The 26487-nt window shown below is 41.8% G+C and overlaps 1 protein-coding gene across 1 annotated transcript; it reads right to left on the bottom strand.

The window, feature by feature from the left end:
* Positions 1 to 3246: 3246 nt before the first annotated feature.
* Positions 3247 to 5807, bottom strand: LOC120720524. The gene is made up of 3 exons (XM_040010255.1): positions 5754 to 5807; positions 5121 to 5403; positions 3247 to 4885 (listed from the first exon to the last, which is right to left on the bottom strand). The coding sequence occupies exons 2-3, from the start codon at positions 5328 to 5330 to the stop codon at positions 4172 to 4174; spliced, it is 924 nt and encodes a 307-aa protein (XP_039866189.1). The 5' UTR covers positions 5331 to 5403; positions 5754 to 5807; the 3' UTR covers positions 3247 to 4171.
* Between the last annotated feature and the right edge of the window lie 20680 nt (positions 5808 to 26487).

The following is a 26487-nucleotide window of genomic DNA, read 5'->3' as shown; positions in this document are numbered from 1 at the left end:
GTCAGAACTAATCAAAAGCAGAGCAGACCATGCTAATCTCTTCAATTTCATCCTTTAGGCTGCTTTCTCTCTCTCGCTCTTCTCTCTCTTTCTCTATCTCTCTCTCTCTCTCACACACACACACACACACACACACACACACACACACACACACACACACACACACACACAGATATATGTTGCAGGTCAGTAAAAAAGAAAAAGATTGACACACAAGCAAAAACATACATAACACAGACGTACCCCATTCTTGATACACAATTCACAATTTACATCACGCATGCAGATTCCGTCATGCGCACACACACACATCCTCCAGTCCACCGGGACTATATGCTGGAGTAAACACAGCGAGGGAATGAACGTCTGTTAACACATTCAACTTTTCTGGGTTTTTATGAAAGATGAGTCCAGTGAAGCTGTAACCAGTCTGAGCATGTCTCCACAGTTCAGCTGGGAGGGAAGAGTCCACTGACACGCCCCACCTCCCCTGCTCAAGTGCACATAAATAGGATCTTAATTTGTTTCAAAGCTGCTTGGGATCAGTTTCTTAGCTGAGTGGACATTTTAGCACAGTGGACATGTTATTGTAGCAGCCATATCCATGCATGATGTCCTGTAAACAAATGATTGGACAGTCACACACACAAGTGGAAATTTAAGTTTGTGTAAAAAAAAAGAAAAAAGCTCTGTTAGGGCTCTTGTCAATACGTTTTTTTAAATTAACTTCTTCTAATGTTTAACATTTAAGTGATTGTCGTGTCATTGTTGAGTCACATCACAGCTCAGGCGGAGTGGAACATGCTGTTTGCCTTTTGAAATTAATTCCACAATACGCTAAAATTCACAAAGTTACGATAGCGACACAAAGCAACAGTTGTTTTGCCTTTGGTAAATGGACTGGTTCTTATATAGCGCTTTTCTACTCTGTCCGAGCACTCAAAGCGCTTTATACAGCTAATTCATTCACCCAATCACACCCATTCACACTCCGATGGATGCATCGGAGAGCAACATGGGGTTAGTATCTTGCCCAAGGATATTTGGCATGCAGCCTGGAGCAGCCTGGGATCGAACCACCGACCTTCTGGTTAGCGTCTGATCCACTCTGCCACCTTAGCTGCTGAGTTGGTTTTACTTTAAATTGGCTTTGATTTGGAATATTTTTAATGTTTTTAATGAGATTTTTACAACTGGTGATATTGATTATACACTATAGATGCATGAAGATCCAAAGTTGGAAAATTAAAGCCATTGCAGAAGTGCCTTAAGTGAAACACAACTAAGTGTCCATGGGGAGCTGGTATTTAAAATCATTGTATGCAATGTGTGATTATTTACTCAGAAAACTGAAAAACAATTATCATTAAATAGATCTACAAAGACAAGCATGTTTCTCCAGTCAGCTTTCAGCTCCTTCTAACTACATATATATACATGAAAAACAAACACAGAAAGAATGCATGCCTACGCCAAATAAAATCACCACCATCAGAACAATATAGAAAAATAATGCTGGCAGGAACATCTGTTTGATGTACATCTACCAGGAAAGCAGCAGTCAGGAAGAATAAGTTGCAACACACTTATTTCATGGTCAGTATGCAGGTTATGAATGAAAAGGTGATGACTAGGACCGAGACAGCAGCTGAAGAATCTCCTTCAAATTAGTAAAAATGATTCGAATCTTGCTCTGAGAAGGCTTGAAGGCTTTTACAAGAGTGGCAGATAAGAAATCCATGGTTGGGATGGTTCCACAGTGTACCACTGTTAAGCTGGACACATGTCCAGACTGAAACTGCTTCTTTTGACTGCTAAAAAAAGTGTAAACCTGAAAACTATTTTTTTTTTTGCAGAGTAAAAGTTTTTACAAGACCATGTCCTGGCTGGTTGGTAAATCATGAGCTGCTTCCTTCATAGGCATGAGATCACAACACACTTTGATGTTTTCCCCAGTTGCATGTGTTGTTAGGCAGTTGACTCAAAGATGGCACCTGTTGGGCAGGTTAGGCACCACCAGGTGATGTGAAATGGAAAGTGAGTACTCAGAAAACACTTCAAATACACACCAGTCACCTTCGCTTACAAATGTGTCTCTGCCTGCTGTGTTTTTCTTGAATGTGCTTATTCAGAGGAGTTATAAGCGTACATACTCTACTTGGCTCTTTGACATAAGAGAGAAGTGGAATGAGGCTATGAGTGGAGGAGAGAGAAGTGCTGCCAGCTGTAATAAACTCCTAATGAAACTCTCTCTTATTCAGTAATTAGACACATGGAGCTTCCTTCATCTGGAAACTGTTAGAAACACAAACGCATGGCGCTTCATGAAATTATCCACAGACACAGTCTGATGCAGACACACACGTAGCCCTGAGGCATACACACACAGATACAGTGTCAGCTCTCACAGTAATTACACAGTTGCAGGGAGCACCAGGGCTCAAAACGCTGTTTAACAAATCAATTTAAGAATGCTTACCTTGTAAAGCTGTATCTATTTTTGTGTATTTGTATGTGTATGTGCATGTGGACACTTCCCTGAGCTGATCCATTAAGGTGTTAAGAGCTGTGCTCGGCCGCACTGCTGGAAATGTGTAATTGGAAGAATAGCTAAGGGCCGACACACACAATACACTTTATTGATCCGCAGCATCTCGCATATAGTGCCTCCAGCTAACATGCACTCATAGCCTCAGCAAGGGCTTCTACGGACTACAGTCCTATTCTGTTGCCATCAGTGGCAGTTTATCAACCAATCAATAGTCTTTTATTTTCTCATATCTTTAAATGGACGAATATCCTGAATATGATTTTTACAACAGCAGGGAGGAATGTGATGGAAAAGAAGGGTGGGAGGGGAGAGGAGATGGAAGGGAAGATGGAAAAAAGCATAAAGAAAGGAGGCTGACGGACGAGAGCACAGACAGGGGAAAAAGAGAAAAAAGAAAGGTGGTAAAAAGAGAGTTAAGCTGTAGATTTTGGACCTCTTCCAGCAGGCGGGAAGCTGCTGGTTGACCTGAGCGCCATTTGCATGTTAAGTGGTGTCAATCTGCATTGATTCCCAGGCAAATGAAATGCAGTGGGCTTCAATAGAGCCTGTGCTTTACAAGGGCTTCCTAGCTGCTACATCCAGCCTATTGGATTCAGCTTAACAGGCTCAGTATGACCACACACTGAGCAACTTATCTTTAATTAAAATCACTTCCTCCTTTAAGACCCTCTGGACTTGCCTGGAATGGACTGAATCTGGACTGGACTCACCTTGGTTGTGCTGGACTCATCTCTTAGAACTGGACTGGACTTAAATTATTTGTACTCATCTGTACTGGTTTGAGTTAGACAGAATTTTCTGGGCATATACTGAAATGTTTTTGTAAATGGTAATTCTGAAAAGCATAAGCCTGCATAATATAGGCTGCATGAATGAACTGTAAACAAGAACTATTACAGTTTTTCTCGATTGGTTTGGCTCATTTCTTGAAACCGAGATGACATTCTCAAAACCATAAGGTCATTTGGCCAAACAGTCTTACAGTTCTCCCCAACATTATAGCTCACTAGCAAAATCAAATATCTTTCCCCAAACTCTTCGTCTATGCTTCAAAAGCAGATTCCTTTCCCATATAAAAGGTCAGTACAGTCAAAATAGCACAGATCCTTCTCAATTGCCTTGGCACATGTGCATTCATTTAGTGCTTTTGTCAAAATAACCTGGATGGTTTAGCACAACACCATGGATCCCCTGCAAAAGCTCATATCTCTCCCAAAAGAGTTTATCCATGTGTCAAAACTAAATATCCTTCTCATATAAATAGTCAATGCCCCCAAAATGCATTATACCTTTGGCATTGTTTAAGCACTGCAAGTCAAAATGCTTAGACGTTTTGTCACTGAGGCACAGGTCTAGCAACAGAATACCACTATGAATAAAACTAAAAGATTTTACAGTAAAATCAGCCTCCAATAAACCACTCATACTCAAGGAAACTGTAAACATTTTTATTCGTACAAAGAAATGTTAACATTAGAGAACATACTGTGAAAAGAAAACATATACAGGATTCTGTAAATGTGAACAGTTATAAACACAAACAAAAAACAAAAAAACCAAAAAAAACTCTAGCCTACCATACTGTAAATAAAGTTTCAGAACTATAGTACAGTAATATTTTCAGTGGTCGCCATTGTCACCCTCTCTTTCCTGGCCACCATCCTCATCCCCCTGGCCATCGACGCGCTGCTCTCTTTCAGGCCATAAATTCTCATCCACATCGCAACGGATATTTTCTCTTGCGATGCAGCGAGGGAAGAAACGGCGTGAATGTCTCAACCATCCCCTACATTGATCCCCTGTGATGTCCTCACATGCAGCATCCATTGCATGCAGCAGGGCCCTCTGGTCTTGAGCCTGATGCTCATACACCCTCCACCTCCAAGCTGAAAAAAACTCCTCAATTGGATTTAGGAAAGGAGAGTAAGGTGGAAGAAACTCCATCAGCATCCGGGGATGGGTGGTGAACCAGGTTCTGATGCGTGGGCCGCGGTGGAAGTTCACATTATCCCACACAATGACATAATGTGGTAGCTGAGGTCCTTCTTCACCTCTCTCATTTTCTGGGATCAGATCAGTATAAAGGTGGTCCAAAAAATTGAGGAGCTTTTGTGTATTGTAGGGCCCTAAACTGGGAATGTGTGTGGCCACACCTCTTTCTGATATAGCGGCACACATTGTTATATTTGCTCCTCGCTGGCCTGGGACATCCACAGTGGCTCGGTGGCCAATGATGTTACGGCCACGCCTTCGACCTTTGGCCAGGTTGAAGCCAGCTTCATCAACGAACACTAGGATGTGAGGGGTTTCGTTGCCTTCTAATGCCATTATTCTCTACAATAGAATAGAAATAAATCTAATCAGTCAAGTAGAGACAGATACTGCAGGGAGGATCTAAAGTACTGTAAAAACAGGGAGTGGAAAACTGAAGACAATTTCTAGGCAAAATGCTCTAGTCACACAAAGCTGGATTCTGAAGGTAAAAAGGATAACGTAAAACAAAAAAACAGTGGTAACCATGTCTTACTGTAATAGTGTTACAATGATAGACAACCAGTAGTTGACTTACATGCACATACTGGTACCGCAGCCCTTTCACTCTGTCAGAGTTTCTCTCAAATGGTACCCTGTAAATCTGTTTCATGGTCATCTGATGTTTCTTCAATACCCGGTCTATTGTGGAGATGCTGATAGAGTTTATATTTTGGAACATTACATTGTCTAGCAGGATTGCATTACGAATCTGTCTCAGTGTGATGGCATTATTTGCAATGACCATGTTGCATATTTCTCGTTCTTGTTGTTCATTTAGAAGTTTTCTTCTGCCACCCACTTGAGGCTGTCGTCCAATCCTAGACATACAAGTCAAAGGTCAACACTGTAAATTTGTTACAAAATGAGTTACCAATGTAATTGGTACCAATGTAATTGGTAACTGCATTTCGTTGCCCTGTACCTGTGCATGTGCAATGACAATAAAGTTGAATTATATTCTATTCTATTCTATTCTAATTGTACTGCTGTTTTATGGTACTAAAAGTGTGATGCACTGCGCAGTGACTGGAATACTATTCACAGTATTTTCTCCATTTTTTTTTCTTTGTCATTTTTATAGTATCATATAACATCACATGAAGATATTACAGTACTCTAGGCCTACACACACACCAACACTGAATAGTTCAATAGCATAGTTCTGTACCTGTTTTCCCTGCGAAAGGTTTGGATGATGGAGGAGACTGTAGACCGAGGCACATTAGGCTGTACTCGGCGACCTGCCTCTGCCATTGTGAGGCGATGGTTTATAACGTGGTCAATAAGGGTGGCCCGGATTTCATCTGGGACATCATGGTGCCTCCGTGCTCCTCGGCCTCTTCCCCCTATTCCTCCACGCATTCTCACTCCTCCTCTTCCTCTTCTTCTTCCTCCTCTTCCTCGAGCAGGAAGTTGCTGTTGTACTTGGCGAGGTGCTTCCATGTTCACACTGCAAATGAAACTGGCCCCGGGACAAGCTCTGTCTATATACATTTGGCAGCAGCCATAATCATAGACAACACCTGTCAGGTATCTAAACAACCTGTTTGATTGGTCATCTGAGATGTGGGAAACTGCTCCTTCGTTAGTTCTAATTTCACCTGATTGATTGTCAAGTACTGTCATAACTTTATCAAATGTTCCAAGATATCTTTCATGGTATTATATCTTTGACTAATTTTGACAGTTGAACAGACAATTGTGCATATGATGACTTACACAATGAAACCATGCTGATATGTTTTGGAGTGAGTAACCATTTCACTGAAAAATCAACTAATCAGTTTAGGTCGCCAAGATCTATTTATTTTGAAAATGTGCTAAATGTGGGCTCATTGTGCTAACTGTAGCTACTTGTACATAATCATTTGAAAAGAAGCACAGAGTCACTTGAGACATGTACTAAAGCATTTGCAATTTGATAAAACCAATGAAAAATGACATTCTGTTGTGAACAATTGCAAGGTGGTTTGGAGATTTGTCCATGTTATTTTGAGAATGTCATCTCGGTTTCAAGAAATGAGCCAAACCAATCGAGAAAAACTGTAATACAAGGGCATGAGCCACACAGTTGTAAAGCACAAGTCCTCTAGGAAACAGGAGAGTCACAAAAAGACCCCAAAAATCTCCCAACTTTAAACAAGAATATGCAGTGTATGTCAGGGTTCCTTCTCTCACCCCAACCAATCACAGCAGATGGCCCCGCCCCTCACTGAGCCTGGTTCTGCCGGAGGTTTCTTCCTGTTAACAGGGAGTTTTTCCTTCCCACTGTTGCCAAAGTGCTTGCTCATAGGGGGTCATATGATTGTTGTTTTTTTCTCTCTGTATGTATTAATGTACGATCTACTGTACAATATAAAGCGCCTTGAGGCGACTGTTGTTGTAATTTGGCACTATATAAATAAATAAATTGATTGAATTGAATTGACCTTTCAAATTAATAATACTAACCACACTGTCTAAATACTACTACTAGTAGTAGTAATAGTACTAATAATACTGTTGTTGTAATAATGATAGTAATAATAATAATATTATAATTATAATTATTATTATTATTATTAGTAGTAGTAGTAGTAGTAGTAGTACTTTTTACAGTAATTTAGATTTGGCTGTTCTATGACCTCCCCCCACCCACTCTTCCATGCTGACGCATGGACTGCATAGGGTCGGGAGAGCAGCAGAGAACAGAGCAGGCAACAGTGACAACTTACACATGACATTGATCAAGTCTTGTAGTGGGATTGCAGCAACTATGGACTGGCTAAAGCCAAAGCAATCATATACACAATACTGATTTATACTGAAGTTTAATGAATACTGTATGTATGCAGCACCCTGCTAGTTTTGTTTTATACAAGTGTAGTTGAGTCCACCAAAGAGTCCAGGTACTTCTGAAGTTATGCTCTTGCATCAAGATGTTAGGAGTAGATCATTTCAGTTAATACTAAGGTGTAGTGACTAACCATTATTTCACCAAACCAAAGCCAAACATATTATTGAATACTGCTGTTCTTACCATGTACAGTCAGATTTATGAGTAAAACTGAATAAGAGTCTGTGTTTAAAGCAAACAACTGCTTGTACTTGCAGCCACGTTTTTGGAGCGCAGTAATCCAGGAGTGATGTCATTCCCATGTTCCACCTGTCCACTTTTCAGGTAAGTGGGACACAGCAGTTCAGTATTTGCCATTCAGTTTAGACAAGTCATATTGTAATAAAGTCATATTGCAATAAAGAACAGCACAAATTGTATGCCCATCCATAGTGTTGACTTTGTGGTGTTGATTATCATGTGCTTGAAATAATCAGTTTGTAGTGATTATCTTTGTTCATTCCAATTCATCAAGCATAAATTATAAATATATAATAATAAACTGATTAATTAATAAAAAGATCATTACTACTTGCACTGAATGGATTGTCATCGATGGACTGTGTGTTGCTTTATTGTGAATAAACGAATAACCACAAAGATTGGATTTCACAAAACCACACTTAATTTTACTTGACCTGAGTTTAAATAGACAACATACCTCATAAATAAATTGTTTGTAACAAAGTGTTTGTAATGTGTGTCGGAAAGGAAATTCTAAGTTTCCAGTGGTTGAGAAAAACAAATTTAAAATTTACAGATAAACAAGAAAAAGTAATCACTGATAGTGATTTGAGAAAATGTGCTTATTCACAGTTTGATGATATTACTATTGCTTTGTTGTGGTTACAGACAGAAACCACGGAGCATGCTGTGCTAAATCATTAGCTAATGCTAGCTAGTTTCGATATCAAGATACAGTCAAAACTCTATGGGTACAATGCAGTAGATAATCGATAAAAAGTGCAGACAAGTCAAATACTAGAATTCCACTCACCAAAACTGAAGCACGAGCTTCTTGGATGGTTGGTACCATACAGCAGGATGTATAATTCCATATAATCATATAATTCCAACTAGACAGCAGTCGACTGCACCTTTGTGTAGGGACACCTCATCACTCAAAGCAATCATGCCGCTAACTCCAGTACCAGTACCATGAGTTAAGAAAAAAAAATTGGGGGATTTATTTGGGCAGACTGGCATGAAATCGTTTGCAGAAATCAGACGAGAATTCAATCTGGATCCAAGGGAAATTTGGAGGTTTTTTCAAATAAGACACTGTATTAAAACCATTTTGAATAATAATCCAGACCCTCTATCTAGTATTCAGAAGATATTTGTAGCCCCTGGCATTAATAGAATTAGGGCATCCAAATTCTATGGGATCTTCAGAGAGGCGCACTCTCCCAGTTTGGGGGGACTGAGGCAGTGTTGGGAGAAGGATCTGGGTATCCAGATTTTAGAGGACAGTTGGAAGACGCTGGTTTCATCATGGTATGTTTGCTCATCTGAAACACAGTCTCAACTTATCCAGTACAAGTTGCTTCACAGAAATTACTGGACTCCCAGTAAATTAGTCAGGCTAAAGCTTGTGGATAATGACACCTGTTGGAAATGTCAGGAGGAAGCCGGGACTCTAGTTCATATGTTGTACACATGTCGGAAAAATGATTATTTGTGGGACGGGATCATTAACTTGGTGAATGATATTTTTAAACTTAATCTTTCTAAATCTCCAGCTGTATGTGTCCTGGGCCTGTTACCTGACAATAATATCCTTTCAAAAAAACAGAGATTGTGGATGCGTCTGGCTTTCATAACTGGATGCAGGATAATACTTAGGCACTGGAAGTCATCTAGCCCCTGTTCTCTCAAGGAATGGACTGAACAAATGTCTAAGATGGCATCATATGAACGGGTTATGTACAGAATTAAGGGGAGAGAAGATATTTTTGAGCAGGTCTGGGGTCCTTTTTTGTTGTACATCGACAATGTCTCCTAGATATCATGATAAATGTTCTTTTGGGGGGGGGGGGGGGGGGGGTTTCATGTGTCATTGGTATTTTTGTTGTTGTCTTTTTTTTTTTTTTTTACTTTGAAAGTCAGTAGAGGGAAGAAATTGTCTTAATGTCATCAGTGGTCAAGGTTATGTTTTGTTTTTAGGCACCCGGGTGTTTTGCCCCCATTGTTTTTGTTTTTGCTGATGTTTCCCAGGAGGCGGTATATCATTTTGTTTCTCCGGGTTGTTTTTTTTGTGGGGTTTTTTTGTTTTTTTTGTTTGTTTGTTTGTTTGTCTGTTTGTCTTAGTTACTGTTAGTCCTTATTTGTTGGTTGTTGTTAAGAAACGGACAGAGAACTGACAGTATGATTATTACAGTTGTATATTTGTTAATGTTTCTGTCCATCCAAAATATGAATAAAAAAAAAAGAAAAAAAAAGAAAAAAAAATTGTGTACTATGCTGTAAATATGCTTATTAGTGGTGTAACAATAGCCAAGATCAAAGTAGCATGGAGGGAGGTTAGCCAACTATCGAAGCTGCAGAAAGGTGCAATGAAGAAGGTGCCTACGAAGCACAGCAAGCTGTCCATACCTGAGGTCTTGGAAACTGCCAAGCAAAGACTCACAGCCACTTAAAGAGGTACACCAGAGAATAAACCAGCTGTTCTCCACAGAACCAGCCAAGGTGCTCTCTCAGTGGCAGGGGAACAATATGAGAACAGCACCACCAAGGCTGGAAAAGGAGCAATACTGGAAGAGCATATGGGAGAAGGACACAACCCATAATGGCAATGATCAGTGGCTAGTGGATCTAAAAGCAGACCCACAGCAACCTCACTGAACAGGGTCCAGTAACCATCACAGTGGCAGACATCCAAGAAAGGTAGGGGTGGTTATGAGTACGAAGAGTTGGACAGCACCAGGCCCCGACATGGTTCGCGCCTACTGGCTGAAGAAGGTGACTGCACTCCATGAGCATCTGGCAGTGCAAATGAACCAGCTGCTAGTTGATGAGAGACACCCAGAATTGCTAGAATAGACACACGGTTCAATACATGAGCGGGGCACAGAAAAAGATTGGCAAGAATACCAGAGGAGTGAAACATCAGTTACTGGAAAACAGAGCAGTCACCTTGGATTTCAAGACTAGGCTGACCAACCTGTGCACTGCCTGGATTGATTACAAGAAGGCCTATGACTCAATGCCCCACAGCTGGATCCTGAAATGCCTAGAACTGTACAAGATCAACAGGACGCTAAGAGCCTTCATCAGGAACTCAGTGGGGATGTGGCAAAAAAACACTAGAGGCCAACTTCAAGCCCATAGCACAAGTCACCATCAAGTGCGGGATCTACCAAGGAGATGCTCTGTCCCCACTGCTGTTCTGCATAGGCCTGAACCCCCTCAGTGAGAACGGAACGGAGCAGTTGTCAGCCACCTCCTGTACATGGATGACATCAAGCTGTATGCCAAGAGTGAACGAGACATCGATTCACTGATCCACACCACCAGGCTATACAGCAATGATATCAGAATGTTGTTTGGACTGGAGAAGTGTAGTCGGATGGTAACAAAGAGAGGGAAGGTAGCCAGAACAGAGGGGATCAAACTACCAGAAGGCAACATTGCAGACATAGAGGACAGTTACAAGTACCTGGGGATCCCACAGGCGAATGGGAACCATGAAGAGGCTGCTAGGAAAGCTGCAACCACCAAGTACCTGCAGAGGGTCAGGCAAGTCCTGAAGAGTCAGCTGAATGGTAAGAACAAGGTCCGGGCTATCAACACGTACGCCTTGCCTGTGATCAGGTACCCTGCTGGGATAATAAGCTGGACAAAGGAGGAGATAGAAGCCACTGACATCAAGACCAGGAAGCTCCTTACCATGCATGGAGGGTTTCACCCCAAGTCCAGCACCCTGAGGCTGTACGCTAAGCGGAAGGAAGGGGGCCGGGGACTGGTGAGTGTCAGCACCACAGTCCAGGATGAGGCAATGAAAATCCAGGAGTAAATCAGGAAGATGGCCCCAACTGACGACATGCTCAGTGAATACCTCAGGCAGCAGAAACCAAAGAAAGAGGAGGAATCATCATGGCAGGATAGGCCCCTGCATGGTATGTACCACCGGCAGCCAGAAATCAGCATGACTGACATCCAGAAATCCTACCAGTGGCTGGACAAAGCTGGACTGAAAGACAGCACAGTGGCACTAATCATGGCAGCACAAGAACAAGCTCTGAGTACAAGATCCATAGAGACTGGGGTCAGACCCCAGGTGCAGGCTGTGTAAAGATGAGACAATCCAGCACATAACAGCAGGGTGCAAGATGCTAACAGGCAGGGCATGCATGGAACGCCATAACCAAGTGGTCGGCATAGAATACAGGAACATCTGTGCCAAGTATGGCCCCAATGTCGAAATGGTAGATGCCCCCTAGGGTGGTGGAGAATGACTGAGCTAAGATCCTGTGGGACCTCCAGATACAGACGGACAAAATGGTGGTGGCTAACCAACCGGACATAGTGGTGGTAGACAAACAGAAGAAAACATCCCTAGTAATAGACGTAGCAATACCGAATGAGAGCAACATCAGGAAGAAGGAACACGAGAAGCTGGAGAAGTGCCAAGGGCTCAGAGCTCAAGAGGAATATTAATAGAGAAATGACAGAAAGCCTGCTTGAAACCCAAACGCAATCTATTAACACCCAGTTTAAACTAATCCAGTATAAATGGCTAATGAGAATATATGTCACTCCAACATTGTGAAACAAATTTGATTCTAATATCCCAGACATGTGTGTTAAATGCAGGGCTGAGGGCACACTGATGCATTACCTATGGGAATGTTTAGAAATCCAAAGGTTTTGGGAATACATTTAGATGTAAGTACACACATTGCAAGTGTTAAGTTGAATCCATGTCCTAAACTATGTATCTTAGGGATTTTCACAAAGTTCACAAAAAGACCCACAATCTACTGCTTGTTACAGTAGACTGGAAATCACGGAAATCCATTAGTAGACCACATTTGAAAACCTGGCATCTACATTGTCCAAATCCCTAGCTTTGGAGGAACTTACTTTTATGATTAAGTTTAAAAGATGTAGGGACCATTTTTTGTTGTTTTTAAAATATAAAGAAATGACTGACGATGAACAAATATACTTGTACTCATTTCATTTAAAAAGCCTAAGGAACCTACATATACAAGGCTGTAAAAGGGTAAGAATGGAGATGCAGATGTCAAACTACCTAAGACTGAGGAGGTCACAGCTCATTACTGCAGCCATATTATCTGATGATAACTGACTTGTATTTGGAATCTTTGGACTAAACTCCAGCCTGCAGCCCTGATGTAACAAACTTCAAACGTACTGTCTCACTGTATTGTACCTTTTTGTTCAGCACTCTGTTCCTTTATTTTATACATGGGGTGTGTGTTAGTGTGTATATATGCATGCCTACTATACATTGTGGGCATGTATTGTTTTTTTGTTTACTTAGTTTAAAAATTTGGAAAATAAATACATAAATAAAGGATAAAGATCAATCAAGTGGACCAATATGATCCACTTGGGAACATAAAATCAGTTGGGTATTTTATTGGCCTTCAGACGATAATTTTGATTGCTACAGTGCAAAAAAAAATCAATAAATAAATTAAAACATTTTAAAAATCCCATAAACACACTCCTAAACCTTGTGGAAAGCTTTCCCTGAAGATTTGAAAATGTTAAAGCTGCAAAAGGGGGGGGGGCCATCAACATCAAATTAAACCCCATGTATTAAGAATGGGATGTCGTTTATACGCATGTGAAGGCAGATAAGCAAATACTTTTGGCAAATGTATTGTGCGCGAGCGTGTGTGTGTGTGTGTGTGTGTGTGTGTGTGTGTTATATGTGGTATTTTAGCCAATGTCAATGCCCTCAGGAAAAGTAACCTTGTCTGTAAACAGTGCTGAAGGGCTTTAAGAAGTCCATGTGTTTATAAGCTCGAGTGTATTTACATGTGTATGTTTCCTCTAGTATGTGTAAAGATGCGTGTGTGCCTGTCCTCTCTATAATAGCAACACTGCTATCAGCCATAGTCTCTCACAGCTACTATGGGACAACCAATTCCCTTTATCAGGCTACTGATAACAGGCTTTAGTTCTGCTCTGTCATCCTACATACACACCATCACACACAAAGCTACTAAATAACTAATTAGCTTCTCTCTGGGGCAAGGGTGGTAAGGTTGGCGGTGGTAGGGGTGGTGGATTACCCACCACTCTGACAAAGGTATGCAGCATTTTAACGTTAAAAAAAAATGAAATCAATAAAAGCATGGGGCGTTGGGCAACTAGCAACCAGCCCTCTCTTAACATTAACAATTATGGTGATTAACAGTGATACCCAGAGCTCATTATTCACAGGCAGCAGAGAGAGAGAGAGAGAGGGGATAGAGATAAGCTTGTTTATTGGAGAGGGTCCTTTTCACAAGGTGCAGTCGTTCATCATTTGGGCAAAGGGGGGTGGGGTTGTTAGTGGAATGCGGTGGTGGGGGTGGGGATTGGGGCATGAGGGGCACCACAATTAAAACACAGTATGACCTTGTGGCTGGAAGGACCTACAGAGGTGGAAAATGTAACCAAGGAGGAGAAACATCATGATGGAGAGTCAGCCGCAATCAGGCCTCTCGTCCAATGGCAACATCATCCGTGTGATAAAGTGAGGAGGGTTATTTATGAACACAGCTGTAATTCTGGCTTTGTGAACATCAATTTAAAATATCAATTTACATATTGTTTAACGAGTTAACTTGCCTATTCAATATTTTCTTTCATATATGCGGAAGCAGTGATGGACCCTCATATTAAATGTGACTAAGGGCATTTTCACACCCATTTACTCTGGTCCAAATCATTTTTTAACCCTCTCCAGGCAGGCGTTGCCGATTTGCAACAGTTAAAAACTAACAACCTGATTACCCCACATACATATTTTATGAGTTTTTTTTTACTCAGAAGTACCACTGCAGGACTTGGTTGTGCATTAGCAACAAAAAGTTTAATTTGAGCCTGAGAGGGTTAAAACTTGTAGTTTTTCCCTCTGCTTTAGTTTATTTTACACAGAAAAATCAGAGTGAGATTGTTCTCAGTGCTCTTATTAGCCACAGTTGTCTGAAGTGGGAGCTACAAATTTGAATACAGGGAGCGCCTTGAGGCAATTGTTGTTGTTATTTGGTGCTATATAAATAAAATACAATTGAACTGAACTAAAGAAGGTGCTGTGTTCTGGACCTTTGAAGAATTTCTGTTCATTTTATGGTTAGTTGCTGGCCCGCACAGACCCTTTGCACATCTAAAGTACATTTCCGCATTGAGAATGCAAAGCATATGTTGCTATGGGATGTTTTTTAGCTCAAACTTGTAACGTACACCTAGTAGTTGGTTTGGATCAGTGATTTCTTTAAAAATCACTTAAATAGAACCTGTCTGACAAAGTGAAGTGGGCCAAAAGATCTCAAATAGCAACACTTCATGCCACAATATAAAGAACAGTTCAGAAACAAAATCCTTGACATCTATGAGTCTGGAAAGAGTTGAAAAAGCCATTTCTAAGGCTTTTGGACTGCAGAGAACGACAGAGCGAACCACTGTCCACAAAGTGAGAAAACTTTAAACAGTGGTGAAGCTTCCGAGGAGTGTCCAGCTATTCAAAATGACTCCAAGAGCAGCACATCAATGACTCATCTAGGAGGTTACAAAGGATCCTTGAACAACATCAAAGGCACTATAGGCCTCATTTGTCTCAGTTAAGGTCAGATTTACAATATAAATGGGAGAGCTCCAAAGTAAAAACCATTGCTGGCCAAAAAGAACACACAGGCATATATTTAAAAAATTCCCAATACTAGAAAATACCCACATGCTGATGAGACAAATGTTGAACCTTTTAGTAGGCTTGTCCCACATAAAACTAACACAGTATTTCATAAATAGAACATCATATACCTAGAGTCAAACATGGTGGTGACCGTGTGATGATCTGGGTCTGCTTTGCTGCTTCAGGACCTGGATAACTTGCCATAATTGACTCTGGAATAAAAGCACTAAAATACAGGCCTATACAAGGCAGTAATATCATCGTATTCATTACAGATACAGACAACATTGGACACCAGGTCTTACAGATATTTTTGAGATATCATTGTTGTCTAAACTGACAAGAATAGACCTGGAAAAATGTCAACTCTGCATACCTGCCTACAAACATCTCGGACGTATTGTGCATTATTTTTGTGTATTAGTCTTTACGAGTCCTGCCAACATATAGGAAGTTGAGATATTTATCTGCATATACTGAATGGAAAATACTTGTGCTTCAAAAACAGACCACATAACTGGTTTGAAATGGATTCATATACAAAATATTGCTATTCTATAGTAATACACTAATGTCAACAATTAATAGTTAATCAAAAGTATTTAGAATAAGAACAATTTAGAACAATTTTCAGTCCGTTTGGCTCGACACCACCGAACAGAGGCAGCAATATAACATAGCTAACATTAACAGTGCAGTGAATCCTGCTTGTGCCGTGATGTTCAGGACTGCAAACCGAGCAGCATCACTGACTTTCAGCTTGTTGTGTTTGTGGATATATGACTGACTTTAATTATCCATAAAATCATCACATTCTCTGTGAGATTAAGGTGAGCTATTGAACGGCGTATAAAGTAAAGGCTTTAAAACAAAGTAAACGCTGAAAGTACAAACATCGCTAATGTCACATAACTTTGCTGACATGTGGCCAACAGCAATGTTTTAATGTTCTTCATTATTAAACATTTGCACATAAATAAGTGACATAATATTCAGTACTTACTTTTTAAAGTTTACTCTTCGGCCGCTACACTTCAGCCGGGGTTTTTTTTGGCAAAATTATCCACGCCCACTGCCGTGCTATGAAGTCTGGGATATGTTGGGCCATGAAGTCTACACTTCAGGGAAATGAAGGACGCATTTGAGGGCCGCATTTCGAGCAGCCTTCGAATTGGGACAGCCTTCGTCGCGTCGCTGTGACATAATCGGCCTTAAAATGCGGCCTTTAAGGCTGCAGACCCTGAATTGGGATACAGCCCTGGTCTAGATGGTCATCATTTGGTATGGTCTCCATTATTCCTGTCAGTTATTCATCCAACTGCTCCGTGTCCTTATTTGCAGATCCTCCACCAGTCTCTTTTCTTTTCACCTCTCATTTCTGGCTTCTGTAACTGACTTTTTTACATTTATTTCTATTTTCTTCCACAAAAGCTGTAATACATAAAACATGTAAGGAGAACCCATTAACATCACATAAGAGTAATAGAAGTAGGACCACTAATAAAGCTATATAAAGTTAACTATTGTTACCTGATGTTGGTGAATTGTCCTGTAAATGAAGTTTGTTCATTTGCATTGAACTCGTTACGGATTGATTGCCATGCAGTCATTTTCTTGCTTTGTGTCATTTCTTCTTCAGTGATGGGTATCTGGAGACTACTGTCTTCAAAAGAGTTTCCTCGGGCTCAGTGAAGTTGTTGGACCGCTGTCTCTTTTCTGCTGCCATTGGTATAGTTGGATTTTTTTGCCCAGTTTCATAGAAACTAAGCTATTTTGATTCCACTCCATGTTTTATAAGCAAACCCAGTTTGGTTAAATCACACTAGCACTCTTGTTTTTAAAATAATCCCAATTGCTTTAGTTCAAGACTCCACAGGCCAAGTGTTAGCAATCTCTGAGAAGTCTGTGTTTCAGACAGCAGTTTATTAGGAACTGATTAACAATTCTAGATTAAGGTCTACTCTTGGCATAAATTGCAAACTGCCTCATAGTGAATAGACGGTAAGTGAAAACAACAAAATGCATTTATATGACAATATACAGCCCAAATGAATATACACAAACTGGATTTGAAATCTTTATGACATCCATTGGAAGCAAATACTTCTTGTGCTTTCTGTCTTTACCCCAAAGCACTTTACACTATACACAGTCATCCACACATTGGTGATGGCTACATTGTAGCCACAGCCACCCTGGGGCGCACTGACAGAGGCGAGGCTGCCGGACACTGGCACCACCGGGCCCTCTGACCACCACCAGTAGGTAACGGGTGAAGTGTCTTGCCCAAGGACACAACGACCGAGACTGTCGGAGCCGGGGCTCGAACCGGCAACCTTCCGATTACAAGACGAACGCCCAACTCTTGAGCCACGATCGCCCCATACTTCTACTGTCAGAAGACGTAAAGTCAACAGGTAACTGAATAAAACCTTCTTGATGTATTAAATTTCCCTGACTGTCTGATATATGCAACACAATGAGTGTGTTTAGGGATTAATAATCCAACTGGTTCCAGTTCTGAGATGATGCTGACTTTGCGTATCTGGTGATACAGAGTACCAGTATGATACTAGCGGTAAATTAATAAGCTGTCTTCCTCACTGCAGAAAAAGTCTAGCAGTCATTTATGTTTAAGGCAACAGTAGACTCAACTGCTTTTCTACATTTGCTCCACCTTTGTCTAGCATCTTTTGCATGGGTGCATCCACGCTGGTGAGCTGCTATTTAAAAAAAAAAAACATTTAGAGTGGACTCAGCTCTAAATGTTATTTTTGAAAAACAGATTCTTTTTTCTTTGTTGCTGTGTTGACAAGCACTATTGGATGTATCAATTATTATATTAAATGTGTACTATATGACATGTGTATGCCCTTAATTGGTGCTAATTAAAAACATCTTTTTGTTTAAGTGAGTACTTTGTATATTTTTAGGGAAAGGCTTTTCATCTTCTGGTCTCATTGTCAGTATTTCGCCTTTCTTTTCATCAATCCTTCCTCCATTCCTCTGCTTTTGTCTCCTCGTTGGACCAATATAGATGCTTAATGAGCCGTAAAATATAATTCAGAAATGATAGTCGTCTGAAAGAGATGGAGAACAAGAGCGAGGGAAAGAGAGATGGAGAGATGGGAAGACAGAGATAGTTTACTGTCAACAGTGATCACATTTCAGTAAAACCTTCTCTTTTCAAAGTGGTGCGTAGCATCTGAACTATTCCAAAAGATGGGATCAGGATCACAGAAAAGTACAGAAACAACAGAGCAGGGCTGTATGTCATGTCGTCTTTACCTAGACCTTTGCTGAAGGAGAACGTTGAGATACTACTACTGAGCTTCCCACATAGATGCAAATAGCCTGAACCTCAGAACCATAATTTTCTGTTGAACAATAATAAATGATACAGAATCTGTCCCACACCAGCCGAAAACCGATGGCTGATTCTAAATTTCATGGTATTTTGAATCAAGTGCAAACTGCTTTTGATTGCACTAAACTGGGACTTTTATTTTTTTATTTATCTATTTCTGGACAGTGAAGAGATGGACAGGAAAGTGGGAGACACACAGCAAAGGGCCTCAGTCAGACTCAAACCCAGGCCGCTGCTCTCTGGTCACTTGCTCGCCCACTGAGCTAAAGAAGCACTTCAAGCTTTGATTTTTAAACTGAATTCAAATAACCGATTATACAACCCTCACATCTTAACAGCCCTTCAGCTCGGTTCTGTTGAAAGACTCTTCCTGTTAAAAGTGAGGTCTTTCTTCTCACTGTCACCAGCTGCTTGCACACAGGGGATTGTCTGATCGTTGATATTTTCTCTTTGAATGATTTTTCTAGTTTTATGATCTTCAGCTCATTTGTAACATTCACGATTGTGAAATATAGAGCTACATGGTTTTATAATATAATTATATTATAATATAATTATATATAATTATATAATATAATATAATTATATTATAAACTCTCCCAAGATATTTAGTCCCAACAGTCATCTAATCTGACTGTTGAGACATAAAAGTTTTAAGAATAACTAAGCATTCAAAAAAAATGACCCAGTTTCTTTTTACTGATCTTTTTTGGTCCATTTTCATCAGCAGTTTATGCTACTTTGCTATAAAGAAAGAAAGAAAAAAGAAAGACTGACAGAATAAAATATTAAATGTGCACAGTGGTTTTCAGCAGGCTACATTATGAAGCTTAGTCCACCAATGTATTCTGCAGTGTGACAATAGACAGCCTTTCAGATCCAGTAAAAACCTACAGCTCATATTGAAAGCTGGCCTTTATGTACCATTCAGTGATGGGTGAAAGAGGACTTTTTTGATCCAGTACTAGCTGGACTGGTCTGTCTATTGTGTCCTCTCTCCTATTATTGGGCATATCCAGTGTTGGGGAGTAATGGAATACATGCGTTACTTATTTAAAATACAAAATATGAGTAACTGTATTCCGTTAGAGTTACTGCTTAAATAGGTGATAATTAGAATACAGTTACTTTATTGAAATAAATGGCTTACATTGTGGTCTTTTCCTGTTTCTTATGTTAGGCTATCCCCTCTCTAATTTTGGTAATTCCACAAATTGCCGGAAACCCAAACAAAACACGCAATGAGAGGGTCTCACCAGGAACCTGACCATGCAATGCAAACTCTGTTTGCCAGCAACCAAGCTCCTCAGTGTCAGAAAACTCCACCTCCAGCCTAAAGAAAGATCTGGAAGTAAGCTCTTTAAAAAGAAAAAAATAACATTAGCCTACTGCAGCTAGCTTGTTTTGGTTGTGGTAGCTACCTGGGTTACGTGCCACTTCAGTATCTTGGATGTACTACTGCTGTGTGATTTATTACTATTATTGAAGGCAGCATTACAACCTGCTAGCTGCAAATAATCATGTGCAGTTCTGAAAGCAGACAGAAAGAAAACATATTACTGATACAGAAACAGTTTTCTATATGAGATCGCTGCAAAAAGTGCAGCCTTACCTAATGTCCACCTACTGTTACTCCACCAAGTCTAACAGTCTGCAGTCGATGAACTAACCTCAGCTAACAATGTTAGCTTGGTGGTGAGTAGCCTTAACAATAGTAATCACACAGCAATAGTACATTCATGTAGTTGTAGAAAGCATGACAATATATGAAGTAATCCAAAGTATTCAGAATACGTTACTCACTCATTAAGTAACTTAATGGAATATGTTACAAACTACATTTTGGACCATGTATTCTGTAATTTTTAGTGGAATACATTTTCAAGGTAACCTTCCCAACACTGAGCATATCAAGACAATTAAACAACAGGAATATAATTGAGTCTCAACAGACTCTAGTTGCTTTGAAATAAAATGTGAATTAAATTAAACATTTCCATTACTTGGAAAACTTGTAAATGATTTCATACATGTTATGTTCTGTTAAAACTGCATTAAATCAACACTCATTGCTCATTACATTATTGTGGTTTCATATCATATCATAACACTGAACTAGGCTACAATCACACCAGAGCAGGGGTCGGCAGCCCGTGCCTCTCTCACCCTTATACTGCGGCTCCGCGTGGCTTGGGAAAATACATTATAACTATTTAACTGAAGTGTATTTTACTTGTGTTAGTTCTTTTTATAACTTGTAGTTCGAAATTGGAAGATTATTATGATCTTGAAATATTAAAATTATATTTTATTATTTTAAGTGTTTTATTAAATAAGCGTCACACTCGTGGAAGCTGGTATACCCGCCAAAAGGCCATGCATTTATCGAGACTTTCAACCGGTGGCCAAGTATGGAGAATTGTAAGAAAAGAAAAATATGCGAAGAAAATAGAACATTTAATGATGCTCGGGCAGATTTATTTGGATTTACTTCTGACGAGAGTGGCCTTGTCAATCTTTGGATCCACATACGTATGTGAGCAGCTACTCTACACCATGAACTATGTTAAAAACAAACACCGCTCACGCCTCACAGACGACAGCTTACAGTCCTGTTTAAAGATGAATGTGACTTCGTACAGCACCGATTTACAGACGCTGTGCGCAGAGGTTCAGGAGCAGAAGTCCCACTGTAAGCATACCTGTCAGGGACCTGGCTCTCAGCCATCCAGGGTCCCTGAGCAGTGATGGACTTGTATTATATTATTATATGTGTTCTTGGTGTCCCTCGTTCTCCCTGCTTGCAGGTGTGTGTGTGTGTGTGTGTGTGTGTGTGTGTGTGTGTGTGTGTGTGTGTGTGTGTGTGTGTGTGTATGTGTGAGCACCTGTTTACAAGCACCTTCAGGCCTGGTAGGTGGTTGGCCACACCTGAAGACAATCACACAGATCATGAAGCCCCGTCGGAGGAGCTACGTAAGAGTGTGGTGGAGCTCTCTCCGACGCTGGATCATTGCGTGACTTCACATTAGTCTCTCGTCCAGTCAGTAAGGTTAGTCTGCCGCATTGCGTGTGTCTTACAGCTGCCTGCCCGTTATTTCCCCAGGAGAAGCGTGGAGACTAGAGGGCAGTGAGCACGGGGTGCTCAGACACTGAGGAGTGGGGACAAGGAACACTGACACTGGAAGAGGACACGTCACGGGAGTCGGGAACGCACTGAGGAGTGATTGTTATTTTCACTGTAAATAAACGCACGGTTTGCATTGGGAGTTCCGCGCCTGGGTCCTCCTACCTCACATCCCCACAGGTGACAATACTACTGCAGACCCGACGATGTTTGCATGAACATGCTTTTCAGCATCTCTTTCTTGACCACTTTTCACACACGGTTGCTGTACAAGGGAAACACTAGTTGGAGACTAGGGTGGGTGATTGTTGCAATCACGTGCAATCAACTTGCACTTTCCTTTGAAATGGTCGCGTCAGAGACGAGGACCAAGTCTAAGACCACCACCAAGAGACTGCGCAGGAATATAGGGCGCAGATTTCAATGGGCTATATTTTTAACTTGCAAATTTAGAAACAAACAGAAACAGGTAGTTCATTTTCATTAATGGCAAGCATTTTACCACAAGCAGCACAAACTTGAATAGTATTCTGTCGGTCTGTGTGTGCACACGGTTGAGAAAAGGCAGAGATGTTTTCACTCCATACTGATCTCTGTGTAGAAATATGATTCAAAACCTAAAACACTGGAACGTACTCTGCTCACTATAGAAAGGAAAGTAAGACGTATCCACACTTGTTAGAGAAAAGAACTGGAGTGGAAGATTTGCATAGCTGAAGAAGTAGAACAAAGATTACAAGTTTGCGTCATCATTCACATCATCGCAGATCACCTCTTCTTTTCTACTACTGCAACCAACTGAAAGACACAGACCTGTATTCTCATCCTCCTCTCCTTTGCTCGTCTGCTCTTCCTTCTCCTCTCTCCTATCTGTCTGTCTTGGTGAAAGGCCAGTGTGAGCACAAAGGCCTGCTGTAGTAGGTAGTTATAGAGCTCCATTGTCAGACAGCCTTTCTCTATCTGCTCCATCTTAATAAGAGCAGTCGTCATTTAGAGTCTAAGTCGCTCTCAGCCTCCTGGCTTTAATTATGACGTATCGATTGTCTCGTTAAGTCTAGTTTGGCTTAATGAAATCTATTGTTACCTCTAATTCTTCCTTCCATTGTCCCGCCCTGCAGCGCTCGGTGTGTGATGTGGACCTGAGTTCTTTTTGTGTTGTCTAATCTGACTCTGTGTGTGCGTGCAGGCACGTTGTCGTGTTTGTTTCTATTCGTTTGCGTCTTAGTTTATCTATGTTTGTGTCTGTAGGTGTGTTCTTTTTTTTGCAGTGTGTATATCTTTGCTCCAGAGCCTAAACCTGTGTGTGTGTTTTCGTACTCCTCGTGTGTGTGTGTGTCTTTGTGTTGATGGGTCCCTGCTCTAAAAGGCACTGCTGTCACCGTTTATCTGCTGCTTCCTGATTCCCTTCCATCGACTCTCAGCCAATCAATTCACTAAATGATGCAATTATACGCCCTCTCTCTCCTCCCCCAACATTTAAAGTTGAGAGGTTTATTTTGGATCAATCCAGACCACTTTGTGTGCAAATTACACAATTGCATTGCCTTCAGATTCCTTAGGCAGCCCAATTGGAGCAAGTCCTGGGTGTGAATGCCTAATGAGAGACCCTGTCCTTCAAAAATGCTCTGTCGAACACAGCCAATTAGAGAGGTGGCAGCAGAAAAAAAAACATCACCCGTTCCTGCTGTTTCTTTAAAGCTGCTTCACACCAAATCCCATTCACCACAATCCATTGGTTTAAATAGTGCTTTAGCATTGACACCTTGTGTATTTTAAGATTTTTGCTTTCATGTTGGTGTCTGTCAAGGGAAGAGTATTTTATCAACGATCTCATCAAGAACAGAAATTCAAAAACATAACACATAACACCAAATTCACCTTCAGCAAAGGATGACATTCTTGTGTGTGTATATATATACATATATATATGAGCAACAACATCAGAATATCATTCAAACTGGAGAACTGTAGTGGGGGCAAATGGGAACCACCAAGGCCGCTAGCCACAGCCACAACCACCAAATGCATGATGAATGCAGAGGGACAGGCAAGTCCTAAGGGGTCAGCTAAATGGGAGAAAGAAGATCGGGGCTATCGACACCTACTGGGATAATAAGCTGGCCAAATACATATATATATATATATATATATATATATATATATATATATACATATATATATAAAAACACCCAGCACGCCCCTGCGGGCGGTTTATCCTTCAAGCTCGGGTCCTCTACCAGAGGCCTGGGAGCTTGAGGGTCCTGCGCAGTATCTTAGCTGTTCCCAGGACTGCGCTCTTCTGGACAGAGATCTCCGATGTTATTCCCGGCATCTGCTGGAGCCACTCGCCTAGCTTGGGAGTCACCGCACCTAGTGCTCCGATTACCACGGGGACCACCGTTACCTTCACCCTCCACATCCTCTCGAGCTCTTCTCTAAGCCCTTGGTATTTCTCCAGCTTCTCGTGTTCCTTCTTCCTGATATTGCTGTCATTTGGAACCGCTACATCGATCACTACGGCCGTCTTCTTCTGTTTGTCTACCACCACTATGTCCGGTTGGTTAGCCACCACCATTTTGTCCGTCTGTATCTGGAAGTCCCACAGGATCTTAGCTCGGTCATTCTCCACCACCCTTGGGGGCGTCTCCCATTTTGACCTCGGGACTTCCAGGTTATACTCGCAAGATGTTCCTGTACACTATGCGGCCACTTGGTTATGGCGTTCCATGTATGCCTTGCCTGCTAGCATCTTGCACCCTGCTGTTATGTGCTGGATTGTCTCTGGGGCATCTTTACACAGCCTGCACCTGGGGTCTTGCCTGGTGTGATAGACCCCAGCCTCTATGGATCTTGTACTCAGAGCTTGTTCTTGTGCTGCCATGATTAGTGCCTCTGTGCTGTCTTTCAGTCCAGCTTTGTCCAGCCACTGGTAGGATTTCTGGATATCAGCCACCTCCTCTATCTGCCGGTGGTACATACCGTGCAGGGGCCTGTCCTTCCATGATGGTTCCTCGTCTCCCTCCTCTTTCTTGGGTTTCTGCTGCCTGAGGTATTCACTGAGCACTCGGTCAGTTGGGGCCATCTTCCCAATGTATTCTTGGATGTTCGTTGTCTCATCCTGGACTGTGGTGCTGACACTCACCAGTCCCCGGCCCCCTTCCTTCCACTTAGCGTACAGCCTCAGGGTGCTGGACTTGGGGTGAAACCCTCCATGCATGGTAAGGAGCTTTCTTGTCTTTATGTCAGTGGCTTCTATCTCCTCCTTTGGCCAGCCTATTACCCCAGCAGGGTACCTGATCACGGGCAGGGCGTAGGTGTTGATGGCCCGGATCTTGTTCTTACCATTCAGCTGACTCCTCAGGACTTGCCTGACCCTCTGCAGGTACTTGGTGGTTGCAGCCTTTCTAGCGGCCTCTTCATGGTTCCCATTTGCCTGCGGGATCCCCAGGTACTTGTAACTGTCCTCTATGTCTGCAATGTTGCCTTCTGGTAGTTCAATCCCCTCCGTTCTGACTACCTTCCCTCTCTTTGTTACCATCCGACTACACTTCTCCAGTCCGAACGACATTCCAATGTCATTGCTGTATAGCCTGGTAGTGTGGATCAGTGAATCAATGTCTCGTTCACGCTTGGCATACAGCTTGATGTCATCCATGTACAGGAGGTGGCTGACAACTGCTCCGTTCCGTAGTCGGTATCCGTAGCCAGTCTTGTTAATGATCTCACTGAGGGGGTTCAGGCCTATGCAGAACAGCAGTGGGGACAGAGCATCTCCTTGGTAGATCCCGCACTTGATGGTGACTTGTGCTATGGGCTTGGAGTTGGCCTCTAGTGTTGTACGCCACATCCCCATTGAGTTCCTGATGAAGGCTCTTAGGGTCCCATTGATCTTGTACAATTCTAGGCATTCCAGTATCCAGCTGTGGGGCATTGAGTCATAGGCCTTCTTGTAATCAATCCAGGCAGTGCACAGGTTGGTCAGTCTGGTCTTGCTGTCTCGGCTGACTGTTCTGTCTACCAGTAGCTGGTGTTTTGCGCCTCTGGTATTCTTGCCAATTCCTTTCTGTGTCCCACTGATGTATTGACCCATGTGCCTGTTCATCTTAGCCGATATGACGCCTGACAGGAGCTTCCATGTAGTACTGAGGCAGGTTATTGGTCGGTAGTTGGAGGGGACCGGTCCCTTCTTGGGGTCCTTGGGGATCAGGACCGTCCGACCTTCGGTTAGCCATTCCGAGTGTCTCTCGTTAACTAGCATCTGGTTCATTTGTGCTGCCAGACGCTCGTGGAGTGCAGTCAGCTTCTTTAGCCAGTAGGCGTGAACCATGTCGGGCCCTGGTGCTGTCCAACTCTTCATACTGGAGACCCTTTCTTGGATATCTGCCACTGTGATGGTTACTGGACCCTGTTCAGGGAGGTCGCTGTGGTCTGCCCTCAGATCCACTAGCCACTGAGCATTGCCGTTATGGGTTGCGTCCTTCTCCAATATGCTCTTCCAGTATTGCTCCGTCTCCAGCCTTGGTGGTGCTGTTCTCTTATTATTGTTCCCTTGCCACTGAGAGTACACCTTTGCTGGTTCTGTGGAGAACAGCTGGTTTATTCTCCTGCCTTCTATCTCTCTGGTGTACCTCCTCAAGCGGCTGGCCAAGGCTGTGAGTCTTTG

This window comes from Simochromis diagramma, unplaced genomic scaffold, assembly GCF_900408965.1.
Source record: "Simochromis diagramma unplaced genomic scaffold, fSimDia1.1 OVJJ01000585.1, whole genome shotgun sequence".
NCBI lineage: Eukaryota > Metazoa > Chordata > Actinopteri > Cichliformes > Cichlidae > Simochromis > Simochromis diagramma.
Note: the sequence above shows the minus strand (reverse complement) of the source record. Positions and strands in the feature narration are given on the sequence as shown.

What these genes read in the sequence shown, in the direction of transcription:
- LOC120720524 (XM_040010255.1), bottom strand. Translation starts at nt 5,330, where the DNA reads ATGGTCATTGCAAATAATGCCATCACACTGAGACAGATTCGTAATGCA. An exon ending in TGCGGTACCAGTATGTGCAT is followed by an intron (nt 4,886 to 5,120) that starts GTAAGTCAACTA and finishes ATTCTATTGTAG; the next exon opens with AGAATAATGGCATTAGAAGG.